The sequence below is a fragment of the Podarcis muralis genome, chromosome 8 (assembly GCF_964188315.1).
Source record: "Podarcis muralis chromosome 8, rPodMur119.hap1.1, whole genome shotgun sequence".
Classification (NCBI taxonomy): domain Eukaryota; kingdom Metazoa; phylum Chordata; class Lepidosauria; order Squamata; family Lacertidae; genus Podarcis; species Podarcis muralis.
Genome location: NC_135662.1, coordinates 87,280,488 through 87,299,465, shown reverse-complemented (window position 1 = coordinate 87,299,465; position 18,978 = coordinate 87,280,488). Strand labels below are relative to the sequence as shown.

General features: G+C 44.0%; 2 protein-coding genes and 1 long non-coding RNA gene across 4 annotated transcripts; 1 reads left to right on the top strand and 2 right to left on the bottom strand.

Annotated features, from left to right (window-relative positions):
- Positions 1 to 1,039: 1,039 nt before the first annotated feature.
- On the bottom strand, positions 1,040 to 5,317 carry CD14 (CD14 molecule). The gene is made up of 2 exons (XM_028738239.2): positions 4,995 to 5,317; positions 1,040 to 2,966 (listed from the first exon to the last, which is right to left on the bottom strand). The coding sequence occupies exon 2, from the start codon at positions 2,954 to 2,956 to the stop codon at positions 1,595 to 1,597; it is 1,362 nt and encodes a 453-aa protein (XP_028594072.2). The 5' UTR covers positions 2,957 to 2,966; positions 4,995 to 5,317; the 3' UTR covers positions 1,040 to 1,594.
- Positions 5,318 to 8,427: 3,110 nt separating this feature from the next.
- TMCO6 (transmembrane and coiled-coil domains 6) lies at positions 8,428 to 18,784 on the top strand. Of its 2 annotated transcripts, none has more exons than XM_028738234.2 (12): positions 8,428 to 9,146; positions 9,303 to 9,427; positions 9,806 to 9,915; positions 10,793 to 10,976; positions 12,167 to 12,271; positions 13,072 to 13,157; positions 14,306 to 14,422; positions 15,053 to 15,164; positions 15,254 to 15,434; positions 16,766 to 16,857; positions 18,238 to 18,405; positions 18,499 to 18,784. In XM_028738234.2, exons 1-12 carry the CDS (start codon positions 8,954 to 8,956, stop codon positions 18,679 to 18,681), a joined length of 1,656 nt encoding a protein of 551 aa, XP_028594067.2. In that variant the 5' UTR covers positions 8,428 to 8,953; the 3' UTR covers positions 18,682 to 18,784. The 2 variants fall into 2 exon arrangements, with proteins under 2 accessions (XP_028594067.2, XP_028594066.2); XM_028738233.2 differs by having other exon boundaries at positions 9,803 to 9,915.
- LOC144328762 (uncharacterized) lies at positions 14,956 to 16,769 on the bottom strand. Its single transcript, XR_013394067.1, has 2 exons — positions 15,865 to 16,769; positions 14,956 to 15,489 (listed from the first exon to the last, which is right to left on the bottom strand). It is a non-coding gene; the product is annotated as an uncharacterized LOC144328762 (long non-coding RNA).
- Positions 18,785 to 18,978: the final 194 nt, after the last annotated feature.

The following is an 18,978-nucleotide window of genomic DNA, read 5'->3' as shown; positions in this document are numbered from 1 at the left end:
TTTCACTGCTTCCTAACTGTTGGCTCCGAGCCCTACCTAATTACAGTGGTACCTCGGGTTAAGAACTTAATTTGTTCTGCAGATCCGTTCTTAACCTGAAACTGTTCTTAACCTGAAGCACCACTTTAGCTAATGGGGCTTCCGCTGCTGCCATGCCGCTGCTGCGCAATTTCTGTTCTCATCCTGAAGCAAAGTTCTTAACCTGAGGTAATATTTCTGGGTTAGCGGAGTCTGTAACCTGAAGCATATGTAACCCGAGGTACCACTGTAAGCCTTCTGAAGCTCAGCCCCTGAGCCCCAGGCAATGAAGCCTGTCACAGCAGAAAGGGAGCAGCATCTGAACTAGCCAGGGAGGCTTTTTAAAAAGATCTAAAGCCACACCTTCTAGCTGACTTCCAACATAGAATCATTGTCCCATTTCCTCTTTATTTTATAATTTTCATTTTATTAGATATAGCTTCTCAAGTCTACAAAGAGTATTACCTTTCAAGATAACATGGGATAGCTAATACAATTTTATAATGACATCTTATTTTCAACGGTCCAAGGAAGGAAAGTATATTAATCCAAGGCCCATCCAAGGTTTCTTTCTAGGGTCATACAACCTATTAAACTGTTTATAATAGATTTATTAGTTTTCTAGTAGGCTGACTGTACTTGTACACCTCCCTCTCCCCCACAGTGAGAAAAAGATTCTGAAGACCAAACTGGACATATAGGTGGCTGGGTCTCTTACGGTTTTTAAACATGGCAAATGCAGCCATGGGAGATTCAGATCACAGCGGCACTGGAGAAGGAGTGGAGCATATGGAAATTGCCTCTCGCTGTTTTCCACATCCATGGATGACCCCTCTTAGAGCAGGCTCTGTGGGATGTATGCAGTGTATGGGATAATTATATATATCTCTCTCTTAAAAATGGCATCTGTAAGCAGCTGGAGATCAAATGTACACTCTACCTTTTTGTTGTTGCTTTATAACAATTGTAAATATTTATGAGTTTTTAGCACAGGGGGTTATTTTAAAAAGATGTTGGAAGACTGTGGTTAATTTTTAATAAAAATAACATTTGTGTTTCAGCAGGTAGGGGAAAAGTTACAGTCAAAGCAACATGGAATATTCTAACTGAAGCATACTCTTGCTCCCCCTCTTTATTTTTTATTTTTTTTTACAAATTCTTCACTCATACCATTTGCCCAGTAATATTCAATACCCAACCCCAAATTCTAATTTTCTAGTTTATTTATTTATTGAGGTTTTTATATACCACCTGTTATGCAGGCATTTTTATTGCATTTATAACCCAGCTTTTCCTCCAATAAGCTCATGGTTCTCCCCCACCTCATTTAATCCCCTGCAACAACCCTGTGAGGTAGCCTAGGCTGAGTGATAATGACTGGCCCAAGCTCACCTAGTACACTTAATTGAGAGTGGGGATTTGAACCCTGGTCTCCCATGTCTGACCACTACACCACACAGGCAGTGTCATAAAATAGTATCATAAAATACAGTACAAAATGTACAAATACGATTCAATCTAGCCCAGTCGAGTAGCTTACACTTAATTTATGCCACAATCAATTGTGATCTGCTTGTTAGCTCCCTGACGATTCCCAACAGTTCAGAATTGCTGAAAGAAAATGTCCAGAAATTGTAGCACTGAAAGCAAACAGAAAAACAAGGTGAAGGCATATCAGCAAGTTGAATATTGAGCCACGAGTGACCAGAGCCTTGCACTGCAGTGATGAAAAATGTGCATTTTTTACCAGGGAGCCCTGGTAATTGAGAGGGGAATGGCATATATAATCCTGAGGCCAATCAGGCAGTAATGATGGTTTTGCTGCTAAGTCCTGGATATCCCTTGAACAAGAGCAATTGTAGAGATTGTGGCCAGCTTTCAAGCTCTGCAGACGCAGGAGATGGTTGCTGGGAAGCTGTGAGATCTGGTTTTGATCAAGACTGAGGACCTGCAAACTAGGAAGCCTGTCAAGTGAGGGAACAGTTTGCAGCCTGTTTTTGGACAGGTAGAGCTCTTTCAAGGCAGGGAGTGAGAAGTCAAGGGTAAAAATGTTATTGGCACTCAGGTCTAATATCTCAATGTTGGGTGGCAGAGAGCTACCTATTTGCTCTAACCCTGTACTGGACAAATTAAAAATTTGAAGTGAATGTGGCCACCTGCAGGAGGAGGAAAAGACTCGGGGCTGAAAGTTATTCTGACTTAGGTCTAAGTGAGTGAGCATCTTGAGATGGCCAAGAGTCTTGCACACAGTCTCAAAAGAGGTCAGATTGTTATGGTGGAGTTTTAAGATTTGGAGTTGCAGGAAAACCCCTTCGCAGAATGTTGACTTCATGGTTTGGTCCTGGAAATTGTTTCCCGAAACATCCAGTAAATGCAACGATGTGAACATCTTGCTAATTTCGCACGGGACAGATGTGACTTGTGACTCTGTAACTGTCAGATTCTGCAGGGTCTCCAGCCACCTTCTCAGGCGGGACATGTTCAGTCTGTCATCCAGGGGGGCAGCTGTCACTTTGTGAAAGCGCAAGGAAGAAACCTTCAAGTCCAGCCCACCTTTGAGGCTCCAGTCAGTGGCTCTAAGGAAAGTACAGTTTACAAATTCAAGTTCTGAGACCTGCGTGTAGGAAAGAAATTGCAGGGACCCTGGCACGAGAACCTCTGGCACAATGAGGTCTGTAAATATGAGCTTGCGAACTAGCAGGGCCTCCAGAATGTCAGTTATCTGTGGGTTTGGCTTCATTCCAGAAGAACCTGCAAATTGTTCCAGATTTCCTCCTCGAAGCTCATATGTGGTGGCTGGAAGGCACTGAATGAAGTTATTCGCCTCTAGTGAACAAACACAGTGACGTTGGGACTCTGTAAAGTTACAGTTGGCTTTTGCTTTGGGGAGTTCCAGTCCCAGGAGAAGGGAGAACACAAAGGCCTGAGTTCTGAGCATGATGCAAACCCTGAAAAGAGAAAAGCCACAGTTGTTGTGTTTTTTTAAAAAAAATTGTTAAAGATTTTATTGGTTTACAAAAGCACATGCCAGAAAAGTCACAGTTAAATCACAACATTATTTCCTAAAGTGTCAGCAACCATCTGTATGCTGCAGGATTTGACAGATCGCATGGGAAGTCAGTGGGAACAACGTACTCCAAGTAATGCCACACACCTCTGAGGTTTTGTCTATTTTCCCATTCTGGATTCCTTTGCTAGTGGGGATGGGAGAGGTAGCATGGCACCCGAGACCCTCTAGAAACTACACACACACAGATATATATATATATATATATATATATATATATATATATATATATATATATATATGATACACAAGAAAAAAGAAAAAACACAAATACACACAGTAATAACCATAGACACATAATTTTCTTAACAAACAATAAAACTTGGTCTTAACACTAAAGACCCAACCTCCCGTCTATTCCATATTTCGATTTCATATTATTGCCATTACACACTTTTATCATAATTAAACTTTTTCTTAATATATCTAGTTTCTTATATCCACCTTGCAACTAATACTGAAGTTCCTCGAATGCTGCTACAGAATTTAAACAACTATATTTATTTTTCAAATATTCTTTGAAAACCTCCCATTTTGAAACAAATTCCTGTTTTGATTTATTCTTTATTTTTTCTGATAGACCGTCTAATTTAGCATATTCTGTCAGCTTTTGGATCCAGTCTTGTATAGAGGGGATTTCATTACTCTTCCATTTTGCCGCGATCAGAACTCTTGCTGCCGCCGCCGCATATAAAAAGATGCCCTTCCTTCCCTCTAGAAACTATAATGGAGACACAGTGCAGGTTTGGCCTTGTGATGCCACTCGCCACTATGCCAGTTTCCCCTCCTGGCTCAGCCCCATCTGCATTTCCAGCCGAAACATAGACCTCACAGGCTCACACCATGTGAAATAGTGGTGTGTGCAAAAACTTCCCTCACACAGAAAACTAGCAGCCCAGGGAGAAGCTAGAGCCCTTTGTCCTGATAGACAAGTTTTCCATGTACAATGATTATTTGATTTTATTTTCTGCATGGAAAGGCATTCAGTCTCATGAAGTGCCACCTGCAGTCAGAAATGGGACACTTGCCTCAGTGAGAGGGTAGGCAAGGAAATTGCTGCTCACTACTTAACAAAACAAACAGGAGATGGGTTTTGTGTTTGTGAGCAATGAGGAGATGGGGAGAGGAGAGGATCTTTCCCCTGGATACTTTTAATTACTTCAAATAACACATAGCCAAGGAAACACTCCTAACAAGCCTATTGTTGAGAGAAATGTGACACAAATGACACTCTTGGTTTATGGTTGCATTCAGTGATGTGGGACACAAAATTTTCCAGGGCTTAACTTTTCTGCAGAAAAGTTTACATTTCACAAGTTCTTTAATAACAATGGGTGCCAATTGCAACTAATTATTAGACAAGCTTGACCCTATCAAAGTTCATAGCTTTCTTTACTAAATACAGTACAAGTAAAAATAAACGTGCTAAATGAAATCACTCTCTAAGGGCATCAGATAATCACTATATACAAATCACCCTGTTTGCATGTGCAGTTTTTTCCTGGAAGACCCACAACCACTGACTACGTATAGTTCATCCTTAGAAAATAATAATGTTCGTGTCTGGGGTTTTTTGCATTCTGCCAGTTATAGTGCTCTCCTGGAACTGAAATCTATTTAAATATTGCTATGTTCAGAAGTAGGCCACAAAGCTAAAATAGAACTGGAAAGTAGTGTAGCGTATGAGATGGCATTTCTTTACCAGCAAGGTATGTCAGAATCACAAAATGCTTTTGCATACTTAGCTGGAAGAAAGCTACCACTGAACACGGCGGGCGGGTGGCAGGGCTTACTTCTGAAAATATGCGGATAATACGTACAGGATTGTGCTGTACATGTGCCAGAATGGCCCTCTAGTGCTTAAGAGGAGAAAAATGGCATTTCAACAACAAAGCTAAAAGTCACCTACCAACTGCTCTGGAAGTTGAGACTCGTTTCTGCCACAGATCTGCCACAGATCTCCTTCTGTTCCTTTCCACACACAACACGATATCTTAGTAACTGTCCTGTTGTGTTCAGTAGCAGCAAAGATTACTCAGTTTTAATTTTCCAGCTGAGTTCTTCCTCCCAATCTGCTTCTAGTTATTTTAACAGAATTTTACAAGCCTTTTGAGGAACTTCCAACACAGGAAGATTACATAACAAAGAGCTCCAAATTGGGAAACAGTGAGATGGAAAGTGATCTCAACTTTCAGGTTCATTTCCGAAAAATAACAGGCAGAAGGCATTATTGTCAAAAGTAGCCCAGCAGCTACATTTGTTTTACTAATTCCACATGTCCATCCTGCACACACTTCCTGAAAGTCAGGCTAGCTCCCGGGCAGAGGATGGTATTTGTTAGTATTCCAGCCACCACCTTACAGAAAAACAAGATAAGTAGACCAAACTACTCAACCCCACACTGGCTCCTATTCAGAGCAGACAGCATGTGGTTAATGTGGTATAAAAAGCAAACAGGGACTTCACATTCCTGAGTGCTGCTTTGTACTGGATTTTGGGCTGTCCTGTGCTAATTTTTATATTGGCAGTGCAGTACTGATAATGTTCTGATAGTGCTTTTAAGCTTATTTTTGTTTGCATTTTTACCAATTTGTATGCTTTGTATATAAAACTCATGCAAATTCATGAGGATCTATGTAAATAATACTAGATCTGGTTTTTTACCAAGGCCCACAAAGGTTAGTACTGTAAATGTATTTCAGTAACATGGAGGGAATGCCAAAACACAAGGAGGCACTTGTAGCATACAAATTGTGAGTGGCTATACATGCAATGAATATGCATTTTCTGTTGTATTGAAAACCAGTTCCATCATGTTCCCTTCATAGATAAGGAGTGAGTGGGGAATGTACAGACTTGAATTTCCAGTTTCAACAGGCCTGTGTTTTTTTTAATCTTCTGGGGTGGGGAAGTCAACTGTCCACATAAATCAATTAATTTTAGGCTGGCATGACCACAAAGAAACTAAAAGAAACAACCAAGGATGTGGTTTGTGTTCTTTCTCACTTATCTCTTCATGTGTGTTAAAAAAACGAATGTGGTTTTTTTTTGGTTTTTTTTACCATTTAATCTGCATTGTCCAAGAAGGTATTTTGCTCCCTGAGGGGAAGGAAAAATGTTGTCCTAGTAGACACAGCTACTAAATTTCACATCAACACTGGCAAAAAGGTCAGCACACATGAAGGCAGCAAGCTTGCTCAGGGGTCACTGGGCAGGCAATGTGGCACCCAGTTCTCTCCCCCTCAGACACCTCACAACTGTACATTGCCCAACATCTGTGCCTGAGGCAGCCACTTCACTCCGCCTACTATCAAGGCTGGCCCTGCAGTAGAGCACAAGGCTTCTGCATGCAGTTGGCTGCTGGATTTGGCCTGAAGTTGTTAGCCAATCATGGGGACGCAGGTGGTGCTGTGGGTTAAACCACAGAGCCTAGGACTTGCCCATCAGAAGGTCGGCAGTTCGAATCCCTGCGATGGAGTGAGCTCCCATTGCTCGGTCCCTGCTCCTGCCAACCTAGCAGTTCGAAAGCATGTCAAAGTGCAAGTAGATAAATAGGTACCGCTCTGGCGGGAAGGTAAACGGCGTTTCCATGCGCTGCTCTGGTTCGCCAGAAGTGGCTTAGTCATGCTGGCCACATGACCCAGAAGCTGTACACCGGCTCCCTCGGCCAATAAAGCGAGATGAGCACAGCAATCCGAGAGTCGGTCACGACTGGACATAATGGTCAGGGGTCTCTTTACCTTTAAGACCCAATCAATTTCAAAAAATGGACGATCTTCCTACCTCTTCTTCAACCCCAGAGTCGGTCACTACTGGACCTAACGGTCAGGGGTCCCTTTACCTTTACTGTTAGCCAATCAGGTTCTTGATCACCAAATATATACTGATTTTGCCAGCTTTCGTCATGTCATGGTTGATGTACCTGATTGTCCTAAAAAGGGATTTTATACAGCCAGTGACCACTGGTATTTTTTGTTACAGATGCAAGAGAAGACAGACGCAAAATACCTTTGTGATGCTTTATTCATCTTATGATCAATACAACTCTTATAAGCAATACTTCAATACACACTCATTATTCTAATAATCAACCCTATGAATTGGTTGATCAGGCCAATCAGCTGGTAAGAATCATACTAAACCAGCAGTTGCTGTGGTTAGATAAGGTGGGGTCCCTTTTCAAATGTATACTGTCTATGTGTATATTCTAATGGTGAACACTGGACTTTGTATATGACTTTTCTCAAAATTCCTTGCTTAGAACGGTGCAGATCCATGAGCTGCTCTGATGTGGATAAGTCCTCAGCCTTCTAATTCTACTTACTATCAGCAGTCAAAATGTTATGCTTCAGTTAACCTAAGCTATTTTAGCCATTTCATCACCGAAATTCCCCTCTTCTATGCAAATAGAATTCTCTATTCCTTAACTTAACATATCAATATTTCTTTCATATATTAAAGTTCTTTCCCATAGCTGGTATGATAACCAAGCATGATTTATTTAGAGGTCCCATCAAAGAGCATTATTTCTGTACTTCTTTATTTCAGCCTCGTCCCCACCCCAACCAATGCATTAATATGAGTAGATTGACGCCTTTGCTGCAACCTGTGGGGTGCTTTCTTTGGGGGAGTTTTGTCTGTAACTCAAACCCCTCTCTCAAACCACTTCTCCCGCCCTAAAAATATTTGACTTGTAGCATTAACAGTAGGCCTCACTGCAGGGCTATCGTAAGCTACCCTCACAATATATCCTTTCTTGCCATAGGGCTACTGAAGTTCACAAAAGGGAAAGGGGGGGGGGGAACCTTACGTTGCTTCATGGGCGAAGTCAGGATTTTTTTTTTGGGGGGGGGGTACAGAACCGACATGGTTGGTCAGTTAGTAAAGTATTTCTATTGTTTTACTTGATCGCGGGGGAGGGCAGTGACGTGTATTGCAGGGCTGTGGCAAACCGCCCTCTCAGCCTGAGTTAGACCCCCCCCCCCGCCAGTCCCAATATTAAACACTGGCCTGCCCTGCAGGGCTGTTGGAAGTCACAAGCTTTCTGCCAAACGCATCCTTGCTGCGTAAGAGGACTGTGTGTGCATTGGAATAGGCAGTATAAATTATAAGACCCGAATGACCTCGTCTCTTTGCTCCTATCTCGCTTCCAAATGATGCTAAAGAAAAACCTCGGATTCCTAAGGGCACCCCTCACTTCTGGCCCGGGGAGACGGTTGAAAATAACATCGCAATGTGACAAGGGAACTCATTCATTCAGGGAGCTCGACGACTCTAGCCTTTTTGGGTCTATGGTTCCCTTCATTGAGTTTTTCCTTTCCCGGACGGAGTGCGCAGGCGCACTGAGCCGATAGTTGAAACATCCGCCAAGATGGCTGCCCCTCCCTCTCCTTACTTCCTTTCCTCCGGCCGCCACCCCGTCTGATAGCTCTGGGTTTGTTGTCCTGGCAACCGCGCGAAGTTGGTCTGTGCCTGGACCAAGGCCTCCGCCCGGCCCGCACTCCGGCTGCGGCGGCTCCGCTGGTCCATCTCTCTTGCCATTCAGAGACCTTCCCCGCCTTCCTCCTCCTCCCGGCCTCGCTGGTGTTGGCCCCTGAGAGGCAGGCCCGGCTCCTCTGGGCGGCAGCCCCTTGCTGGGAAGAGGGAGAAGGCCCTTGAGCCGTGGCCCGCGCGGGGGGAGTCATATTGAGTCCATGTCAGGGAAAAAGGCGGGGTGCAAATAAATATATAACAATAATTGCACGCAAATGTGTGGCTCTGTGGACACGCGTTGGGAGCCGACAGTAGTGACCGGCTGCTGGTCCTTTTAAAGGGACAGCTCCGCCCCCAATTTTTAGGAGGGTTGCTCTATATGTTGCATACCTCTATATGTTGCTAAGGGGGCAGCCCAGGCTCAGAGCAGGAGCTATGATTTCTCTTTGGTCCGTCCCGGGTGCTGAAGCAGCGGCAGCTGTTGCCTCCCATGGAGTCGCTGGTCCAAGGAGCTGGAGAAAAAGCCGCTGGGGGCCACGCAACTGCAGCGTGGAGGACCTGCGGACTTGGAGGAGGGAGCGCGAGTCAGGTTTGTGACTTCCTTCTGCAGCTTTATTGAGAGAGTTGCATATTACTTTGCTCCGTGTGGCAGTATCATAATTAACATTTAACCAGCTCTTTTTGCTCCTTTGTTTTGCTCCTTGTATTGCGGCTGTTTGATAACAATGTGCTGCTTTGTTTGCAGCTCTACGGAGTGCGCGGAGGCATCAGCAGTTGATCAGCAAGCGGCTTTTATGTGAAGACACCTTGATGGATGAAGGGGAGGTTGGAACGGACAGTGGGGCAGCAGTTCCTTTCTCTGAAGAAGAGGTAGGAAGACCGTCTCGTCTATTTTTTGAAGTTGATTGAGTGTTAGATATTAATAAATGCAGTTCATTTAATCACACAATCCTTTTAGATATAACTGATATTTTTTATTTATAGCTAGCTTATGATCACAGTATATTAAAGTGCCATGTATGCCATGTAAGCAGTATAACGTCCAAGTAATATTTCAAGTTGATGTCCCTTTTCTTTCAAAAGAGATGTTAAATAGTTAAATTTCATAGCCCACCGCACCCTGGTCTATGAGACTCCAGGATTGTTTCAGCCCTTCATACCACAGAGGTGGACAGCAGCAAGAGGCTTCCACCTGAGATTTGCTTTCTCTTCAAGTTCTGTCACTGATTCAGTATTGCTCACTAGCAGATTTCACAGCTGCTGAAAAACATCCAAAGAGGAAAAGAAGACAGGGCAGCATCTCTGCGTCTCCTTCGACAAGGACTTCAGCACAGAGAAAACCAGCAGAAATTCATCAGGTTAGTTAATGTGCACTTGACCTGCTGATGCCTATTCTGGAGTAGGGGGGGTTGCTCCTTGTCTGTGTTGAAGTAAATGGAACTATTTAGGTGCAGTACACCATCTTACCTTGTGCAGAAACAACCAAACTTAAGTGGAGAGAGGTCCAACTTCCTTGTTAGCTGGATTTCTATTAGATGTCCATGACCCTGAACGTGTGGCAGCTCCAGAGATTAGGTGAGCACCCCAGAAGAAGAGAGGCACTCTCTAGTGCACAGAAATGCTCTCGTCTTCTTCATCCAACAGGGTGTTGAATGCTAGTCTGTTACAGTTTCTGGCCTCCCTGCTGTTTTCTGGGTTGAGAAGAGGGCTCAGTATAAAAGCCTCCCAAGGACAAACTTTCTTTTAGATTTTGGATGTTTGTTTTCACTATTCTTTGGCTGTGGCTAGTGTGTGCACAACCTCCTGTTTTTTTAAGACAGACTCTAACTTTGAATTGATAACCTGAACTAACTTGTGGGGGTTTAGTGTGGGAAGAACGGGTAAACTTTATATTCTGTTCCAATCTGGGTTAAATAAACTTTCCAATGTTCTATTCCAGTTTGGGTTGGGTGGGAAATAAGTTGTCAAGTTGTTTAGGTTTGTTAAGTGCCATTCAGTTGGAATTCGTCTGATTTCCTGGGCCATGCAGATGAACAGTAATATCCCATGGGATATTTTTTGATGAGTGGCTATGTCAATGTAAAAGAGAAATATGGTGATAATAATGATAGTAGGAGCAATAGTGACAACTACTAGGCTATTGGGATAGCTCCAACTTCACACTTACTTTCCTTCAGTAAAAAGAGTATGTGATTTGGCAGAGGACTGCATAAAGATGGTGTTTTAATTTTGTAGGCTGGAGGGCAGTATGCGTGTGCTGATCGGTCTCTTCACTGGCAATCTGGCAGATCTGCAGATGGATGCAGCTCGCTGTTTACATGAACTCTCCCATTCCAGTGACCCTGATGTGGTTGAGGCGTGTTTGCCAGCAACCTCCTACCTCTTGACGTACCTCTCTGGACACAGTGTAGCCCTTATGGTAAGATCCAGGCTGGCAGTACTTGGCTGTTCCAGCTTCTGGTAAGGCAAGTGAAGTGTGACCTTTTGCCTACACCAGGTTCCACGTTACAGAGTATGAAAACTATCCTCTCCAGCATGTTAGGAAATCTGCCATATCTCAGGAGAAACTGGCCACTCTCCAGGTACCCGGCATGATCTCCTGATGACCTCCCTGTCTGCATTCCCGGCAGATGCAGGCTAGGTCGCGATCGGCGATCCTCCTCAACGTGAGAAGAACACACCGCTCTTCTCCCCCTCCCAGGTAGGGGGAAAGAGAGAGACAGAAATGTATTTACATGCCTTTATTTCTGTCTTTGCAGCATTACAGAGAAACACGTCTGCTCTCATCAGAGTCCATCAGTAGAGAGACATAACTCCTCCTCCTGTACTTCCTGTACAGGTCATATTTCACTCTGAGCCAATTCCGGTGCTCTGCACTGAAAATAGACCCTCCCTCTGTTCCCACGGAACAGTTCCAACATTCCCATTATGTTTTGCTTTCAAGCCACCTGCTGCTCGCGGTCGCATTGCATCCATATCGTAACACAGCATGCTCTTTATTTTTTGAGTTTAAAAAGTGGCTCAAGGTGGAACAAAGTACATTGCTATTGACTTCAACTTAATTGGGTTTTATCTGATAAAACAGGCCCTTTTGCACATTTGAAGCAAATGTGCCTCAGTGTAGGCCATTAGATACCAGCAAAGTGTGGATTAAATGTCAGAAGAACATGGGAGAGCTAAAAGTGAAGACTAGAGAAAGTTGCGGCTGCCTGGGCCTTTTGCAGTGACATGAACTTGGCTGCAAGTACATCCTGGAATGAGGGAGTGATTGTAGTCCGGCTATAGTTGGAAGAATCATTGTAAGGTTAATTGGATAGGGGGTTTCCCATTGAGGGGTGGCAGCAAAGGCTCACATGGATGCTGACCTCTGACAATTGGTGTAAAGTTATTGATCACATTAATATTATTTTCAGAAGTATATGTTTCCATTGCCTATATTTCTCAAGCTCTGCTTGAGCTGTTACATCTCTGCATCCCCAAATCTTCTCAGCTACTCTCCGCTCCAGTGGAAATGTTTCCTGCCCCTAGAGTTGTTTGCAGGAATTGTAGCATTGTGCAAGAAGTTGCAGTTATAGAATATGGAGCATGTTCTTTTCTGCTGTATTTCAGGAGCTGTGTTTGTACACATTGGGGAACTTGGTGGTTGAGATGACGGCTGTGAAGAAACAACTTCTACCTCAGGGCATTATCCCAGTATTGGCATCCTGCATCCAGGTAAGTGGGAAACAGTCTTTGCCCAGACATTCTGAATGCCAGCTGCGTACAAGCCTTGTCAAAGAGTGCATTTGAGTCATGCACTATCCATTTACCAATGTTAGAATAAGTAGAATCCCTCGACTGCATACGCAACACAGAGACTGAGGACTCTGTACCCTGCTGCCCAGAACTGAATGATTTATTGTGGCTTATTTCATTTGATTATACAATAACCCATGAAAGCAATTAATAAGATGTTCTCAAAGAGCAGCTTGCTGTTCTTAGCCTCGTTAAGCTTTTTGCTTATATTTTTAACTTCCTGAGAAATGTCTGAAGGAATACAGCAGTTAATCAGCACCCTCCACCCCCGCAACCACGTACAGTGGTGCCTCGCAAGACGAAATTAATTCGTTCCGCGAGTTTTGTCGTCTTGCGATTTTTTTTCGTCTTGCGAAGCACGGTGTCGGGAAAGTTTTGGAAAAGCTTCAAAAATCACCAAAGTCTTTAAAAACCTCAAAAAAGGCTACCACACCGTGTTCTATGAGTTGCTCCTCGAAGTCAAGTCGCAACTGTATTAACGGTGTTAAGAAAAAGGAAACAAACTTGCAAGACGTTTTCGTCTTGCGAAGCAAGCCCATAGGGAAAATCGTCTTGCGAAGCAGCTCAAAAAACAAAAAACCCTTTCGTCTAGCGAGTTTTTTGTCTTGCGAGGCATTCGTCTTGCGAGGTACCACTGTATGTGTTTCCACAGGGTACATAACACACTGAAGCCTTTTACTCTGAACCAGTGGATGGTGACTGTTGTACTCTGATTTCAGTCCCCTCATGTGGTGGTGCGGGAAGGTGTTGGCTACGTTCTGTCACAGCTCTTGCAGTCTAAGGAAGCTCCAGCTGAAATCATACCGTAAGTGGAATCTCTTCATTTCAGAATTTGACGTGTATCTGTGTGTCTGTGCATGACATAGCCAGCTTCCTTCTTGGTTACTCCAAACCGTTAAAAAAAGTATATGTGCACATGAGGCACCAATCTCGGTGTCACTCATTTACTAACTTATTTTTTATTTATTTTATTAATTGCATTTATATATCTCCTTTGTCTTCCAAAGAGCTTGAGGTGGTGTACATGGTTCTCCTCCTGCCCATTTCAGCCCTGATGGTGACTGGCCCAAGGTCACCCAGTGAGCTTCATGGCTGAGTGGGGATTCAAACCCTGGTCTCCTGTATGCTGGCAGCAGAAATGAATCAACCAGCTCCACAAATAAGCTTTCTATGGGGACATACTTTAGCTATAATCTTAGTCTTTAACATTAGTGGAATGATCTGGCTTTAAAATCCTGAAGATTTCTTTTGCCACACCAACATCTTTCTCATCGGAGTTTGTGTGGTGTTAATCATTTTACGTGGTGGACCTTGCCTATACCGTGAAATTTCTTCCTTTATTTTATGATGTCTTTCATATCCTTACTTTACAGTTAGATTCATAGAAACTGTCACTTGTATTTATATCAATGTTGCAAGAAGATCAGCCCCACAAATTATACATTGTATTTTGATACGAAGTATCAAGTGTTATCATGTGAATCTTGGTACCTTGTCATATTCAAAATACCCTTTTAACATTCCAAGTTCTGCATGTTAATTAAGCAAGTAGATAATAAGCTGCACCTTTAGTTTCTGAAATGCTGAAGTTTTGGGGAGGCTGGGAGGGAGGGAGGAAATCATGTGGCTTGAGGAGAGGTGGACGTATTGTTAAAAGACCATGTCTGATGCCGATGTCCTGACCGTGGAGCTGTTGGAGCAGTTTCATGTGTATCTTCCTCAACCCTTCACTAGAACAGATATATTTAAAAAGTCAATCAGATTTTTTTGGGGTCAAATATATCTATGGAATGGTAGATGATATGTAGCTTGTCCTTAAAACTATACAGAAAGGCATGTGTAAAGCTACCAAAAGCAATATCTCCTCCACCTACTGTCACTCTCTGCCTCTGGGATAGTTGACATGGTTCCCCATATAACTTAACAGAGTATTTTTTTTTCTTCTGCCCCCAGCTTGGTCCTAAATTCCACCCTCCCCAAAGACATGCTTCACTTGGTTTGTTCCAACCTGGAAGAAGGAATAGGAGCTGCAGTGGAATTTGCATGGGGTCTTCACTACATTATTTGTAGGTAAATGTTTCTGTGGTACATAGGAGGTCCTAAGTAGTGGGTTAGGATTCCTGAGTGAGACATGGAGGTGGGGTTGTCTGTGCATGTTAGTAGTGCACATTGGGAAGAAAGATGCAAAGGGCATGGGCCTGACTTCCAGTTTAGGGACGCTTGCACAAATATTTGCTCCGTAAACAAACAACGTTCCCCACCTCCCACCCCTTTGCTGAGGAAATATGAAGAATGGAAAATGTTGGCTCTTTAATGGCAGATCATTTTTATCCATGCCAGTCATCTTGTTAAGTGGGCAGTATCCTTTGGTTCTAAATCCTGCTGGTCCCCTGAGGTTCACCTGAAAATGGCCTAAGGCCCACTGAGCTAACCCCTTCCTGTAAAGCCAGGGTGATGAGTGAGATAATATAACATGGTCACAAAGTCTAACTGTTTTTCATGGCTACTGTTGCCTGCACCTTACAACCATTTCTAACATCCCATTCCCCCCGCTTTCAACTTTGCATATTCAAAAACTGATTTCACTTGAAAAATGAGCAGACTGAATAGGAAAAAAGCCTTTTAATGGGTTGGATAGAGGTGGGACTCTACCTAGTCCTATTGAAGTGGGATAGCTGTCCTTTATTTTCCTTTCTGTAGCCGGGTGAACAACTCACTGCTGATCTCTCAAAGGACTGTGCCATCCCTTGTGCAGCTGTTGCTAGAACTGGCTTCTGTGATGTCAACAACTTCAGTTGAGGGTGTAGAACTGGTAAAGTAAATAGGAAATATATTTGAAGTGCCAGGCTGTGCCCCCGCAGCTCTCCTTCTGAATCTATTTTTTTCAATTCTCTTTGTCAGTTGATTTGTCCTGTGGTGCGGTGTGTTGCCAATCTTCTTGCAGAAGATGAAGTGGGCGATGGTGAACTCGTAGAACAGGAAGAGAGACTTCTAAGGGCCTTGTTTGAATTCATACAGTACTTTGTCTCCGAACACCTCTTCATTGCCCAGGAGTGTCTGTGGCTCATCAACAACCTGACAGGTATGTCCTGGCACACACAGTTAGCACTAGATGAGAAACCAAGTGGTACTGCTGCCTTAAGGTAAAGGTAAAGGTACCCCTGCCTGTACGGGCCAGTCTTGCCAGACTCTAGGGTTGTGCGCCCATCTTACTCAAGAGGCCGGGGGCCAGCGCTGTCCGGAGACACTTCCGGGTCACGTGGCCAGCGTGACATCGCTGCTCTGGCAAGCCAGAGCCACACACGGAAACGCCGTTTACCTTCCCGCTAGTAAGCGGTCCCTATTTATCTACTTGCACCCGGGAGTGCTTTCGAACTGCTAGGTTGGCAGGCGCTGGGACCGAACGACGGGAGCCCACCCCGCTGCGGGGATTCGAACCGCCGACCTTTCAATCAGCAAGCCCTAGGCGCTGAGGCTTTTACCCACAGCGCCACCCGCGTCCCCACTGCTGCCTTGCCTCTCCTTTATTGATTGGATTCTTCTAATTTGGCAAAGTATATTGACCTTGATAGTACTAAGGCTAGGTAGATCTCAACAGTTAAAATAATTTGATGAGATTAGCATTTTCTTTTACAGCCTAATAATTTACTTAATAACGGGGTGGGGGGGGGACCTTTTTGGCTCCCCACCCAGATTAACAGGATTGGTAGGTGGGGCTGCCTGCTTGTCAATCACATGACATCACAATGATTTGTGCAAGGTGCTGCTAAAAAAAAGAGGCTTTCCCCCATCGTTTTAGCAGGCTTGTATGGAATCACCTGCTAAAACAATGTGAAAAACACCCCTCTAGCAGGAGATTCTGACGCATACCCCCTTCTGATACATGGAGGGGGTGAGTGGAATCCTCTGCTAAAGCCGGGGTGGGGGTTGTAGGTGGGTGTCCATTTTAGCAGGTGACTGCAGTGCAAACACCATCCTGAATCAGGGTTTGCATTGAATCCTGCCAGACTGAAAAGATCTAACCCCTGCTCCTAAGCTGATGTGTGGGGCTTAAATTCTTCAGGATTTAAACCCGCCTGCACACCCATTTAAAGTCACCTAATAACATTGTTGTCTAGGTGGCATACAGCATAAGGTATTATTAAAAGTTTCCAGTACAGAGAGGTTTTCAGGCAGACAAAATGATTTGTGAGGTCTAGTATCCTTGCACCATGCAGCAAAAAACTAGGGTGACTTGCTAGGCTTCTCTCCATTGGGGCTGGGAAAGGCTAGAATCAGTAGTTAAAGCCTGTTTTAGCTGCCTACTGTAAACATGCTGAAAGTTTCCTCTGCAGATGACTCTTCCAGGTAGCTCACTTTTTCTCTGTTGAACAGAATGCCAATAGGGATTGAGATTTTTCTTTCTTTCCCCAGCTGACAGCATCAGATCTTGCTCTGCTTTGCTCAACCCAGACCTCTTTCCATCTCTACTGAAACTCTTGAGCTACGAGAGGCTGAGCTTGCTGGTACGTTACAGTATTGATCAGGGTTGAGGATGGATTTCCTCCCCTCTATGAAGACCAGAGAATTTGAAACTGGATATTCACTTTGTGCAGTTTTGGGAAAGGTGACTTTTGGCAATTAGGGCTGCCTCTTAAGACTGATTGGTATTGGTAGAGAGCCTCACCAAAATCAGCCATACTAGGAAGTATCCATTGGGAACCCCCTAGTGCAGCTGCTTGGCTTTTAGTGTTCATTAGCTGATGGGAGCTGAGAGCCATCCCTTTGAAGTGTGATGTGTTCAAATTGCTTGCAGATGGACGCCTAAGGGGATGGCTCTCAACAGCCATTTCAGCCACTGATGTGAAACTGGCAATCTGTCTTTTTAAATTATTCTTACTTTATTATTTGTTCAATTTGTATACCATCCTTCATCCTTAGCTCTCAAAGTGGTTCACAACATAAAAATAGGAGAGAAAAATGCAAAATACATAATAAAAACAAGGAACAAAATAATAAAAACAAGGAAAAAAACTACAAACCAAATGCAATAACCTCCCTCCCCTCTCCCATAAATACATTTAAAAGGGTATTTAGTAGAATAAAAATACTAATTTATAAATACTGGATTTGTCAATGGCGATGAGATTCATTCTGTACTTAAATTCTTAGCAAAACTTTTTTTGCTGTTTCGTCAGTTTTTGTCTTTTGGTTCTGTAATACACCATTTTCCAAGGGGTTTTAGAGGCTAGGAAGTTTAATTTATATACTGCCTTTCCCCACAAAGGGAGGAAGCATTCTAAAAGCAATTAAACATTTTCTCAACCAGTGATTTCAAGGGTTGCCAGGAGCAGTATCTTTCAGCCATCAAAAGCTTGGCTAAACAGTAATGTTTTTAAACTCTTCCTGAATGTCAATGGTGAGGGAGACAAATGCACTTCACCAGGAACTGCCACTAAGAAGGCTCTGTCACAGGTCAATGCCAACTAGGCAGCCCTCACCAGCAAGGACTCATCTGCTGATTGTAGGGTCCAAGGTGGTTGGTACTGGGGAAGGTAGTTGGGTCCCAAGCCATGCTAGTATTCCTCAGGGTTCCACTAGGTATTTGGAAACCTTCATTTTGCTTGAGGGTGCCCTTCTTGCTTCCAGCCCAATTGAAATTAAGAGAGCTGCATCAGCTAAGGGAACTGAGCAGGCTACATATTCTGAGCACCAGTTCAACAATATAGGAAGTTCTAGGTATGTCACTAGCTGGTGCAGCTTCCTGAATCTTCAAAGAGGCGGCAGTGAAAAGCAAACAGGCAAGCAATCAGTGCCAGATATTTAAGGCCACAGAAGTTCCTTGATACTACTGTAAAGATCAGAGTGGCAGAATCCTAACCTTAGCCTTTTGGTGTCTTCTTCAGGTTCTGACAGTGCTGTGCAACATAGCTGCTAAGGGCTCTGCCTACTGCCAGGCACTGCATCAGAAGGCTGTACTCTTCCCCCTCATTAGCATCCTTGCCCTTCCTGATGACCAAGTCGTGGCTCAAGATCTTGAACTACTGCATCTCCTCTTCCATCACTGGCCAGAGGTATTTGGCTATCTGTTGTTCCTGTATTTTCTGAAGGCTCAAGAGTCATGAGCAAGCTCAGAACTAACTCTGGTCTTCTCTTTTTTGCCCCAGGCTGCCCCTGATTTTGTAGGTCAGTCAGGACTACAGGCCCTAGAGCAGCATCAGGATAAACTACAGCTGCAAGAACGGGTCAAAGTGCTCATTTGGACTGCCAAAGAGCTGACCGCTCTCCCCCAGAATTGTCCCCTTCGTGCTTCAGCTGAAAATCTACAGTCTACTTCCTTACAAAGTTGATAGCGATACATACAAAGCAGCCAGCTAACAAGCCTGTGAACAGAACACTTTCTTGTTTTTCTGAAGAGTGGTAAAAGTAAATATCCCTGGCACTTCTAGAGAAGCCTTATTCTGTGATGTTTAAGGTAAAGGTACCCCTGCCCGTACGGGCCAGTCTTGCCAGACTCTAGGGTTGTGCGCTCATCTCACTCTATAGGCCGGGAGCCAGTGCTGTCCGCAGACACTTCCGGGTCACGTGGCCAGCGTGACATCGCTGCTCTGGCAAGCCAGCGCAGCACACGGAACACCGTTTACCTT